At 42.9% G+C, this 13,502-nt stretch overlaps 1 protein-coding gene and 1 pseudogene across 2 annotated transcripts in view; both read right to left on the bottom strand.

Moving 5' to 3' along the window:
* The window catches only part of LOC140735557 (kinesin-like protein KIF19), a 173,386-nt gene extending 169,009 nt beyond the window's left edge, over positions 1 to 4,377 (bottom strand). For both annotated transcript variants that reach the window (XM_073060742.1, XM_073060743.1), the window contains exon 1: positions 4,039 to 4,377. In XM_073060742.1, coding sequence (XP_072916843.1) covers positions 4,039 to 4,083 — 45 coding nt within the window. In that variant the 5' untranslated portion in view covers positions 4,084 to 4,377. The remainder of the gene's footprint in view (positions 1 to 4,038) is intronic.
* Positions 4,378 to 9,852: 5,475 nt separating this feature from the next.
* Positions 9,853 to 11,511, bottom strand: LOC140735555 (elongation factor 1-alpha 1 pseudogene; annotated as a pseudogene).
* Between the last annotated feature and the right edge of the window lie 1,991 nt (positions 11,512 to 13,502).

The raw sequence follows: 13,502 nt of genomic DNA, 5'->3' as shown, positions 1-13,502 counted from the left end.
GGTCAGGTACCAGTTCTTTCAGTGGGAGAGCATTTTGGAGACAGTGATCACAATTCTATCTCCTTTACCAAAGCATTGGAGAGGGATAGGAACAGACAAGTTAGGGAAATGTTTAATTGAAGTAAGGGGAAATATGAAGCTATCAGGCAGGAACTTGGAAGCATAAATTGGGAACAGATGTTCTCAGGGAAACGTACGGAAGAAATGTGGCAAATGTTCAGGGGTATTTGTGTGTGTGTAGATACATTCCAAAGAGACAGGGAACAGATGGTATTGACAGGAACCATGGTGTATAAAGGATGATGTAAATCTAGTCAAGAAGAAAAGAAGAGCTTACGAAAGGTTCAAAAAACTAGGTAATGATGGAGATCTAGAAGATTATAAGGCTGGCAGGAAGGAGTTTAAGAATGAAATTAGGAGAGCCAGAAGAGGCCATGAGAATGAATTGGTGGACAGGATTAAGGAAAATCCCAAGGCATTCGACAAGTATGTGAAGAGCAAGAGGATAAGAGGTGAGAAAATAGGACCAATCAAGTGTGACAGTGGAAAAGTGTGTATGGAACTGCAGGAGATATGGTAGAGGTACTTAATGAATACTTTGCTTCAGTATTCACTACAGAAAAGGATCTTGGCGATTGTAGGGATGACTTGCAGCGGACTGAACAGCTTGAGCATGTAGATATTAAGGAAGAGGAGCTTTTGGAAAGCATCAGGTTGGATAAGACACCGGGACTGGATGGGGTGTACCCCAGGCTACTGTGGGAAGCGAGGGAGGAGCCTCGGGGCAATGATCTTTGCGTTATCGATGAGGACAAGAGAGACTTGGAGGATTGGAGGGTTGCGGATGTCGTTCCCTTATTCAAGAAAGGGAGTAGGGATAACCCAGGAAATTATAGACCAGTGAGTCTTACTTCAGTGGTTGGTAAGTTGATGGAGAAGATCCTGACAGGCAGGATTTATGAACATTTGGAGCAGCATAATATGATTAGGAATATCCAGCATGGCTTTGTCAAAGGCAGGTCGTGCCTTATGAGCCTGAATGAATTTTTTGAGGATGTGACTAAACACGTTGATGAAGGTAGAGCCAAAGATGTAGTGTATATGGATTTTAGCAAGGCATTTGATAAGGTACCACATGCAAGGCTTATCAAGAAAGTAAGGGGGCATGGGATCCAAGGGGACATTGTTTTGGGGATCCAGAAATGGCTTGCCAACAGAAGGCAAAGTGTGGTTGTAAACAAGTCATATTCTGCATGGAGGTCGGTGACCAGTGGTGACCCTCAAGGTCTCAAGTTCTGGGACCCTTACTCTTTGTGATTTTTATAAATGACCTGGATGAGGAAGTGGAGGGGTGGGTTAGTAAATTTGCTGATGATGCAAAGGTGAGGGGTTGTTGTGGATAGTGTGGAGGGCTGTCAGAGGTTACAGCGGGACCTGATAGGATGCAAAACTGGGCTGAGGTGGCAGATGGAGTTCAACCCAGATAAGTGTGAAGTGGTTCATTTTGGTAGGTCAAATATGATGGCAGAATATAGTATTAATGGCAAGACTCTTGGCAGTATGGAGGATCAGAGGGATCTTGGGGTCCGAGTCCTTAGGACACTCAAAGCTGCTACACAGGCTTACTCTGTGGTTAAGAAGGCATATGGTGTATTGGCCTTCATCAATCATGGGATTGATTTTAAGAGGTAATGTTGCAGCTATATAGGACCCTGGTCAGACCCCACTTGGAGTACTGTGCTAAGTTCTGGTCGCCTCAGTACAGGAAGGATGTGGAAGCCATAGAAAGGGTGCAGAGGAGATTTACAAGGATGTTGCCTGGATTGGGGAGCATGCCTTATGAGAATAGGTTGAGTGAACTTGGCCTTTTCTCCTTGGAGAAACGGAGGATGAGAGGTGACCTGATAGAGGTGTACAAGATGATGAGAGGCATTGATCATGTGGATAGTCAGAGGCTTTTTCACAGGGCTGAAATGGTTAGCACAAGAGAGTATAGTTTTAAGGTGCTTGGAAGTAGGTACAGAGGAGATGTCAGGGGTAAGTTTTTTACTCAGAGTGGTGAGTGCGTGGAATGGGCTGCCAGCGGCGGCGGTGGAGGCAGGAACGATAGGGTCTTTTAAGAGACTCCTGGATGAATACACGGAGCTTAGAAAAATAGAGGGCTATGGGTATGCCTAGGTAGTTCTGAGGTAAGGACATGTTTGGCACAACTTTGTGGGCCGAAGAGCCTGTATTGTGCTGTAGGTTTTCTATGTTCTATGGTCCTCTGTGGCATGGACAAGTTGAGTGAGTAGGCTATTGGATGTCAGATATGGTGTTAAGTAAATAAATGAGAGGCTTTCTACTTTGATAGTGTTGGCGCGTGGCCTAGTGGGCAAGGCATCAGACTAGTAACCTGAAGGTCACTGGTTCGAGCCTCAGCTGAGGCAGTGTGTTTGTGTCCTTGAGCAAGGCACTTAACCACACATTGCTCTGCGATGTCACCGGTGCCAAGCTGTATGGGTCCTAGTGCCCTTCCCTTGGACAACATCGGTGGCGTGGAGAGGGGAAGGCCTGCAGCTTGGGCAACTGCCGGTCTCCCATACAACCCTGCCCAGGCCTGCGCCCTGGAAACTCCAGGCGCAGATCCATGGTCTCTCGAGACCGAAGGATGCCACCACCAATCTACTTTGATAACAAAACAGAAGGTAAATAATGAATCTGATAAGGCAGGACAAAGGAAGGTACCAGAGCAGGGTGTCCTTGTACATGAGCTGATGAAATTAAGCACGAATATGTTGCAAATGATTACAGCAGTAAGGGGGTCATAGTGAGTGGATTTGAGTTCACGGGCAAGACGTCTTACTTGGCCATTTACTCAAATCCTAAGGATATACAAGGCTTTGTTTAGATGAAACCTGGTACCCTGCATGCAGCTTGTGTCTCCTTATCTGAGGATGTTCTTGCTGTGGAGGGAGCCCTGCAACAGTTAACCAGACTGATTCGTAAGATGGTGGGAATGAATCGCCAGGGATGATCACTTAGAATGAGAGGGGACCTTATTGAAATTTATCATAAACTTTAAGCACTAGTAGACAAAGTAGAGGAAAGACGTTCCTGATGGTGAGATGAGGAGAAATTTCTTCACCCACAGATTGGTGAGTCTGCAGAATTCTCAACAAGGAGTGAGATGTACCAAAGCTCTAAGGACTAAAGACGTAGTGAGAAACGTGCAAAAAGCAGGAACAGGCGACTGAATTTGAATGGTTGATCATGATCACTTTGAATGGTAGAGCCGGTCTGAAGAGCAAAGTGGTTCTCTCCTAATTTGCAAGATCAAGTTCAATTTTAATTGTCATTCAGCCATGCATTAATACCCATGAAATAAGTCAAACAGGCTTCTCGAACATGGTGCAAAACACAGTACCAACAGTCGTACATAGCACAAGGCACCTAGAGCACATATAAAACAGTAGTAAACATACAGTTTACAAAAAAATATAATAGAAGCCGAACAACACAGACAAAATGCTGGTGGAACACAGCAGGCCAGGCAGCATCTATAAGCCCGACCAAGGGTCTGGGCACCAGACGTCGACAGTGCTTCTCCTTATAGATGCTGCCTGGCCTGCTGTGTTCCACCAGCATTTTGTGTGTGTTGTTTGAATTTCCAGCATCTGCAGATTTCCTCCTGTTTGCTTAATAAAGGCCGAATTTGGGTCAATGACTGTTGTCTGCAAGAGCAAGACACAGCAGTCTGTTTCTCTTTACCTTCTTCCCAGCAACTCAAAATCCTGTTTTGCTGGTGATTTCACTGTATGATCTCGCTCTGCGTAGTCACTTATTATCATGAAGCATATCAAGTACCTTGACTCTAATCCTAACGCCAACTTTTCCCTTCAGGACTGTTTTATTTGGAACGGACATGTAGCCAAACAACCAGCCAGTTTTTAATTTTTAATTACAACAGCTTATTCCGAACAAATTTAGAAACAAGGATGGCGTTCGATAGCCAGAATTTAACTTTGGTTCTATCCAACCGCACACATTTTCGCTCACCGTGAGCTGGTGATAAATCCGGGCCTCTCCTCCCAGCTCCTTCATAGCTGCAGAGATTTAATTTCCTGCACTACTCCCAGCAAATATCGTCCATTGCTTTTGGCCAGGATTCCAATTTTCAGACGCTCCTCTTCTAGTTCTGAATGTCACCACAAATGCTTGAAGCATGTTCCTTGGTTACGTTCCATGTTTCTTGACACCCCGGGAATTTTGGGGCGACCATTGACTCGTCCGGAAACTTCTTGGTGGTGTCAGTTGAATCAATGTGCCAACTACTTTAAGTGTCAAAAGCGAAAGGCGCTCCCGAGCAGCAGCGACGGCGGCGCGGACTTATGAAATCCGACTTCAGAACTGGGGAAATAATTACCTAAGGGCTGTAGCGGCCGTGTCGTAGCTATAGAAACCCAGGACACAAATCTCCATCAGAATGAAGGAGGAGCAATGCTACGCCCTGCAACCCGCCAGGTAGGGCGCACTTAGCGAAGTGGAAAAGAGGAGCCTTGGGTCCCACACCACCAAGTACAGAAACATTTATTACCTTTCAACTATCAAGATCCTGAACCAACCGGATAACTTCACTCACCACAACACTGAACAAAACTTATGCACTCGCTTTCAATGATTCTACAATTCATATTCTCATCGTGGTTTATTTATTGTTTTTTTGTATTTGTACATTTTGTCTGGTGCACATTGGCTGCTTGTCAGTATTTGTGTGTAATTTGTCATTGATCCTATTGTATTTTTGTTCTACCTTGAATGTCTGCAAGAAAATTGATCTCAGTGAAGTATATAGAGACACAAATATACTTGGATAATACATTTATTTTGAAGTTTAGCAAAGGCAGAGAAGGTTGGAAGTGGTCAGTAGATCAAGCTGCGTCTCCAGAGATCAGAAACAGACCCGACTTTAGGGTCCTGGGTCCTTCACCAGAACCGGAAAACAGAGAAGACAGAGATGTTTCAAGTTGCACACGATGGAGAGAAGAAAGGAATGGGTGCGTGTGATAAGATACAGAACAAAGGTTCCGAAATAAAATAATGTTTTAATCCTGTTGTTGGGAAAAACTGGAGAAAAGTTGAAACAAAAATTACAATCACACCTTCGAAAAGTAATTTACCCGAAACTGTTAAGATTAATATTAATCTCAATGTTGCGATATACTTCAGAAGATGAAGTTTTTTTGTTCTAGAGCTCAAACCAGGCGTTGCTGAAGGGGGGGGGGGGGGTAACTCGGAGATCAAAGTGGGAGTGGAACGGGGAACTGGAGTCACCAACAGTAAAGTCAGCCAGTCAAGCATTCTCCAGCGGCAAGAGAAGTCAGTTCTTCGGAAGGGGCCCTGGCTCAAAATGTTAACTTTCCACAAGGGTTGCTGGACTGCCTGGAATTTCGGGACGACCATTGGAGATTCCACCATCTCTAACTTTATTTGATATTTTCTGGAGAATTAGACTGACCGATGTATAGAAGCAAGCAGATAGATGCTCCTGCAGATTGCAAGGAAGCATTTTGACAAGTGGTTACAAGAACTGGACGAAACCACGCTGTGAGCGCAAAGTACAACACACAAAACTGGAAGAAATGCAAGTGATTATTGTTTCACCCTGAAGGGTAATTTGGTTCTCCAAACAGCGAGTAGGAAAGAGATAAAAGGGAAAACATTGCATCCCCTGCAGTTGCATGAAAAATAATTTTCTGAATAGGAGAGTGGAGCAGGGAATTTTACGAATGGGAGAGTGGAGCAGGGAATTTTACGAATGGGAGAGTGGAGCAGGGAATTTTATGAATGGGAGAGTGGAGCAGGGAATTTTCTGAATGGGAGAGTTGAGCAGTACCTATAGACGACTGAAAGGGAGGGGAAAATGCACCTGCTGGCAAAATCCTGGAAATTAGGGAATAAATTGGGATGCTGGTAGAATGGATGTGAAGGTGAAGGAAGCTTTATCCTTATTCCAGGAAGGAGAGGGGTAAGGGCAGATGCAAGAAATAGAGGACGTACAACTTAGACCCTGTTGACTTTTTTGGGAGATTTACAGTTAAGGTAAGAAGAAAACATCTTGAAGGTGGTGGCGTGGAAAATCTCATCTGCAGACAGATAGAGCAAAGAAATTTACAGAATCAGATGGAATCCTTAGAGGGAGCAGGATGGAAGGAGATGATTTGTGGATTGAATTTATAAGGACTCTATCAAGCTAATGGAGAGAAATTTTATTAATTTACTGGCGTTATAAATACTGGCTAAGCCAGCATTTATTGCCCATCCCTAGTTGCCCTTGAGAAGATGGTGATGAGCTACCTTCTCTGCTGCTGCAGCCTCTGAGGTGTAGGAGATGATCATTGCCTGGCACTTGAGTGGCTCAAATGTTACTTGCCACTTGTCAGCCAAAGCCTGGATATTGTCCAAGTCCTGCTTTATTTGGATATGAACTGCTTCACTGAGGAGTTACGAATGGTGCAGAACATTACGCAGTCATCTGCAAACATCCCCACTTCTGACCTTATGATGGAAGGAAGGTCATTGATGAAGCAGCTAAAGACGGTTGGTCCTAGGACACTTCCCTGAGGAACTCCTGCAGTGATGTCCTAAGGATGAGATAGATGATTGACCACCAGCCACCACAACCATCATCCTTTGTGTCGGGTATGATTCCAACCAGCAGAGGGTTCTCCCCCTAATTCCCATTGACTTCCCCTCATTCCCATTGTCAGGCAGGTTGGTGACAATGAGGTCAAGTGTGTTTTTCCTTCTTGTTGGTCCCCTCACTGCCTGCTGCAGTCCCAGTCTAGTAGCTGTGTCCAGTAGGACCCAACCAGCTCGGTCTGTGGTGGTACTACTGAGCCACTCTTGGAGTCCCGCACCCAGAGTACATTCTGTGCCCTTTCCATCCTCAGTGCCTCCTCCAAGTGCTGCTCAACATGGAGAAGTACTGATTCCTCAGCTGAGGGAGGACGGTACCTGGTAATCAGCAGGAGGTTTCCTTTCCTATGTTTAACCTGGTGCCATGAGACCTCATGGGGTCCAAAGTCAATGTTAAGAGTTGTCAGGGCAACTCCCTCTCTACTGAAGACCACTGTGCCACCACCTCTGCTAGGTCTGTCCTGATGATGAGACAGTATGTACCCAGGAATAGTGATGGTGGAGTCTGGAATGTTAACTGTAAGGTATGATTCTGTCAGTACAGCTACGTCAGGCTGTTGCTTGACTAATCAGAGAGACAGCTCTCTCAACTTTGGCACAAGTCCCCAGATGTTAGTAAGGAGGAATTTGCAGGGTCAACAGGGTTGGTTTTGCTGTTGTAATTCCCAGTGCTTAGGTCAATGCCAAGTTATCCATTCAGGTTGATTCCTTATTATTTTCATTTTAGTGGTTGGATACAACTGAATGGCTTGCTAGGCCATTTCAGAGAGCATTTAAGAGTCAATCACATTGCTGTGGGTCTAGAGTCACATATAGGCCTGACCAGGTAAGGGACATTTCTTGAACCAGATGGGTTTTTACAACAATCAACATGGTTTCATGGTCATCAGTTATTTTTATTGAATTCAAATTCACCATCTGACATGGTGGGATTCAAACTCATGTCCTCAGCGTATAATTGGGTCTGGATTACTGATCCAGTGGTAATTACCACTACGCCAAATCTCCCCACTTCTAGGATCTCAAAATGAAATTCAATAAGAACTGAGAAGGAACAACTTCATCTGGAGTTAGCTAGCTCAATGAATAATTGAGGGGAATAGTGTTGATGCATCGAGTTTGAGAAAGAGCAGAAAACAGCTAATTCCACAAAGATTGTTGACAAGTGAGAAGATTGGACAGAATATAAAAGCAACAAATTATAAAACAAAATAATAATTAGAAAGAAAACAGGTGGTGTGACAGATCTAGCTAAAAACTTAAATCTAAGTAGATGACAGATGAATTAAATGGGTATTTTTCATTGGTCTTCCTTGTAGAAGATACAATTAGAAATAACATTCCAAAAAACCACTAATTTAGGAATTGGAAGGGAGAAAGGAACTCAGGAAAACAGCACAGTAGTTCCGTCAACCTCCATATTACAAAGGGAGAGAGGTATAACATTCCTAGAAAGTGGCCTATAATCAAATTGCCATAATATGAAGGTGCATCACCTGTGCCTGTCAAAAGTTGCAAGTTAAAAATAGAATCAAAACTTTTTACCTTTTCCCTCTCGTAACTATCATGAGTGCAAACTTTATCCGTACTTTTTAGGGAATGATTTGTGAATTTTGTCAGGGTAAATTTCCATAACACCAATGGTTGTAATGCATGGGGTTGCCTGTACTCAGCAGATTGTTGGAGCTGAAACCTGACAAGTCTCCAGGTCCTGATGGACTTCAAACTGAGAATTAAAAAGTGGCTAGCGAGATAGCTGATGTGTTAGTTTTAATTTTGCAACATCCCCAGATTCAGGGAAGTGTTAATATTATTCATAATAGTGAAATATTATTTAAGAAATGGAGGAAAGTATGTAATAGTAAACTACAGGACTGTTAGTTTAACATCTGCCACAGTGAAAATGCTAGAAGCTATTAATGATATTGTAGCAGGACAGATGGGAAATTCAAGAGAAAAAATTAATATGGTTTTGTGAAAAGGAGAATAAGATGGTTTAGGGCAATGTAATAAAAGTGCTGCTTTATAGTTGGCATGGATTTAGTGGGTTAAAGGGCTTACTTCTGTGTCTCCAAAATTTGTGTAGGAAAAAGTAGGATCACTTGTTAAAATTGACCTGGAAAGATCACAGTTCTGAATGGCCAAAGAATGAAAAGTTTGAAGAAGCAAAACTGAGATTGTGAAAGAGGATTAAACATATGGACAAGGCAGTGGGTGGGGGTTGGGGGGGGGGGGGAAAGGAAATTGGACAACATTCTGAGATTAAAAAATACAGTACAGAGTAAAGGCAAAACAAAAGCAAGTTACTCAACTCATGATCGATGCTGAACGTGTCTTTTTTTTAATCTTTAGAGCTTTGGAACAAAAGATATACAGTACTGTGCAAAAGTCTTAGGCACATGTATATAGCCAGGTTTCAAGACTTATGCACAGTACTTTATTTGTCAACGTGGAGTGGAGAGTGAGTTTGTAAATCTGATGGGAGCATAGGATGTTGGGAATGATGAGGGTGGAACGCATGGGAGGTGTTGGGATAGGTGGCAGAGAAGGTGTGCCAGGGGCAAGGGGTGTTGTGAATGCAGACACGCCCAGCCCTGAAACACCAGGCAAGGTCATTTGATTCTAAACAATTGCTTTATTGATCATTACGGAATGTCTCTCTGATGTTTCCCACTCCCTCTCCTCTTTTCCCAGCCATAATTCCCCTCTCCTTCTCACTCTCAGTGGAAAACTAGAGATCCAGATCAGAATCAAGTTTATCACTCATATACGTCATGAAACTTTTTTCCCAGTGGCAACAGCATAATGCAGTACCTACAATGACTACAGTGCTGTGCAAAAGTCTTAGGCACCCTAGCTATACATATGTGCAGTATTGTAGATAAGCCTAAAATTATGATTAATTTTGTGAACTTGGAGTTCAAAGAAGTTATTTAGCTAAAACAGGACATTTGAATATATACTGTAGCTATAACTTTGAAGTGAAAGGGGAGAAGAAAAATTACCAATGTCAAGGTAACCACAAAAACACAATCCAAAACTATTATCTTTGATCTGCCAGCAATCTTCCTTATCAAAATTTTATACTATTTTTCAGTGAATGTATGTATCAATTTAATTCATGAATACATTTTGCATAAAATCTCTCTAATTATTTGAGAGTGTGTGCCTCAGTTCTTTTTTTTCTTTCTTTTGCTTTTGAATATTTATTAGTTTTAAATCATTACACAACCAAAACAGCTTCTAATTAGTCAAAGGACATTTGCAATTACACTGCTAACTTTGGAATCTACATTTAGAATCCAACATTCCTAATCCTTTCCTTCTGAATTTCTTTCTTAGTCAATATCCAGTCTCTTATTAATATACATATTTGGCTGGTAATGAATAAACATTTTGGTGCAAGTCTCAAGGTTTGCTGGATCTTGGTGGCCAGTGGTAACATTCACTTCTTCTTTAATACTTTAGTGGCAGCCTTGGTGGTTTTTGTGGCCATATCTTTCTTAGTAACTGACTTGATAACACCAACAGCCACCGTCTGTCTCATATCACGGACAGCAAAGCGACCAAGAGGTGGATATTCAGAAAAGCTCTCAACACACATGGGCTTAGATGGTATCATGTGAACAATGGCTACATCTCCAGACTTTTCAAATTTGGGGCTATCTTCCAACTTCTTGCCAGATTGACAATCAATTTTCTCCTTCAGCTCACTGAACTTGCAGGCAATGTGAGCAGTATGACAATCAAGTACTGGGGCATAGCCAGCAGATATCTGACCGGGATGGTTCAGGATCATAACCTGTGCAGTAAAATCAGCAGTCTGTATTGGAGGGTCATTTTTGTTGTCACCAGCAACATAACCCCGACGGATATCCTTAACAGAGACGTTCTTGATGTTGAAACCAACATTGTCACCAGGAAGAGCTTCTGGCAAGGCTTCATGGTGCATTTCCACAGATTTCACTTCAGTGATGACTGGATTGGGAGCAAACTGCACCAACGTGGATGGTTTCAGAACGCCTGCCTCAACCCAACGGACGGGTACTGTGCCAATGCCACCAATCTTGTAGACATCCTGGATGTCTGGAGATGAAGAGGTTTCTTTATTGGGCGCTCTGGAGGCTGAATGCAGTCCAGAGCTTCAAGCAGTGTGGTACCAGTGAAGTTTTCATTTTTCCTGGTAATTGACCAACCTTTGAACCAGCTCATATTCTGACTTTGTTCTAGCATGTTGTCACCATTCCAACCAGAGATGGGAACAAATGCTACAGTTGCTGGGTCATAGCCGATCTTCTTGATGTAGGTGCTGACTTCCTTCGTGATTTCATTGTATCTTGCCTCGCTGAATGGGGGTTCAGTGGAGTCCATCTTGTTGATACCAATGATGAGCTGCTTGACACCCAAGGTGTAGGCAAGCAGAGCATGTTCCCTTGTGTGTCCGTTCTTTGAGATACCAGCTTCAAACTCCCCCACACCAGCTGCAACTATCAGCACAGCGCAGTCAGCCTGTGAGGTTCCAGTAATCATGTTCTTGATGAAGTCTCTGTCCTGGGGCATCAATTATGGTGATGTAGTACTTTGAAGTTTCAAACTTCCAAAGAGAGATGTCAATGGTAATACCACACTCACGTTCAGCCTTCAGTTTATCTAAGACCCAGGCATACTTGTAGGATCCTTTGCCCATCTCAGCAGCTTCCTTCTCAAATTTTTCGATGGTTCTGTTATCAATTCCACCACATTTGTAGATCAGATGACCTGTGGTAGTAGATTTGCCAGAATTGACGTGTCCAATGACAACAATGTTGACGTGTCTTTTCCTTGCCCATTTTTTAACGTTGGAATGAGTCTGTTAAGATGTAGCCGCAAACCTCCCTTCCGCAGAATCGGAGACTGAAAGGCGTGCCTCAGTTCTTGACTGTTGTTAAGTCAAGTCCAACTCTTTGTGACCTCATGGATCACAGGGTTTTCATGGCAAGATACGGAAGTAGTTGCCAGGCCTTTCTTCTGCACAGATACTGCTGGGACGTGGCTGGGTATGAACTCAGGATCATCTGTGTCCAGTGCTGATGCCACTACACCACCAGCTGGCAGTTCCTGAACAGAACAGAGTTTGATTGAATTGTTCCTTGCTCTTGCTCCACTCCACCCCAGCTGGTTCCTGTACATTTTAGGTCACATATCATGGTGTTACTTCAGATATCCAAATAATCAGACTATAATACTGTAACTATAAATACACATTATAAAGCAGTGCCACATAAGAGTCCTCTGAGAAGGAGCAAGTCCTGGGATAAACCAGTAGTTAGCAAAGAGCAAGTCTAGTAATCAGGATAGCCAGGGACACAGTAAAAACACAAAGAATATTTAAACTGCATTTATTTCAGTGCTTGAGGTTTAACAGGTAAGGCAGACAAACTCAAGACTATGGATTGGGATGTTATGGCCATAATAGAAACATGGCCAGTAGGGCAGGACTAACAACTCAATATTTAAGGATATAGATGCGACAGAGGTGAGGTAAGCAAGGAAGGAGTGCAGCCTTTTTGATAAGGGTGTAACAGCTGTACTTAGAGATGACATTCTTGGCAGATCATCCCCGTGAGGCCATATCTTGTAGAAACAAGAAGGCAGCCGGGGGTTACTTTAGAAGGACTGTATTACGGACTACCCCACACAACCCCCGCCCCCCACCACACACACCATTGGTCGGGGGAATTTGAGGAGCAGATGTATAGAGAAACTGCTCATAGTTGTATGAATAATGGGGTGATATTAGTGTGAGATTTTAATTTCCCCACTATTGACTGAGCCTCCAGAGTGAGGGAGCAATATTGGATCACTTCGTAGGGAAAAAAATAGGGCAAGTAACTGAAGTGACAATCAGGGAGCACTTTGCCTTTTATGACCATAATTCTATTATAGTTTCAAGATGGCGATGGAAAAAGATAGGCCCACAGATTAGCAGGAAGACTTATTCTGGGTGAATTCGGCAGGATCTATCAGAGGCTGAGTGGGTGAGCCTGTTTGAAAGGAATTAATGGCAAGAGGGAGGCTTTTAAATGTATGATACCAATAGTCCAGGAACAGCATGATTCTGATAGGTTGAAGTTAGAGAGCTTTGGCCGATGAGAGATACTGAAGCTCTGATCAAGAAATAAAAGGAAACATAAGTAGGTATTGAGCAAATCAATTGATGAATATAAAAATAAGAATACTTTTAACAAGGAAATCAGAAAGACAAAGACAAGGTATGAGATGGTTCTTTAACTATATTAAAAGGGTAGCTAGAGGGAATAGGTTCACTTAGAGATTGGCAGGCAGGGCTTCCTATGTCTCAAGCTGTAGGAGATGGATAAGATTTTTAATATTTCTTGTTGCTGTTTACTGAGATCATTGAAGAGGTAAGGGAAACAAGTGGAAATATTTTTAAGGACATTTGCATTATCAGGGAGGAGGTATTTGCAGCCATACCGCACAATAAGGTGGATAAATCTACCGCCTCAAACCAAGTGTATCCTGAAATTTTGTGGGAGGCTAGAGAGGAAATTGTGGAGATATTTACTTCTTCATTAGCCACTGTTGTAGTTCCCAAAGACTAAACATTGGATAATGTTTATCTGTTTACAAAGAGTAGCAAGGTTCAAACTAGGAAACTGCAGGCCAATTAGTCTAAAATAACCAGGTAGTAAATGAGGGTAGGTGAGACTTGTCTATTTGGACTTAGTGTTCACCAAAGCTCCACGACATAGTTTCATCTGGAAGGTTGGGTCCTGTGGAATCCAGGCACAGCCAGTTAAGTTGATTCAAAATTGGATTGGAGA

The sequence above is a fragment of the Hemitrygon akajei genome, chromosome 11 (genome assembly GCF_048418815.1).
Source record: "Hemitrygon akajei chromosome 11, sHemAka1.3, whole genome shotgun sequence".
In the NCBI taxonomy this organism is placed as follows: Eukaryota; Metazoa; Chordata; class Chondrichthyes; order Myliobatiformes; family Dasyatidae; genus Hemitrygon; species Hemitrygon akajei.
The sequence above is the reverse complement of the archived record's forward strand: the minus strand, read 5'-3'. Positions and strand labels throughout refer to the sequence as shown.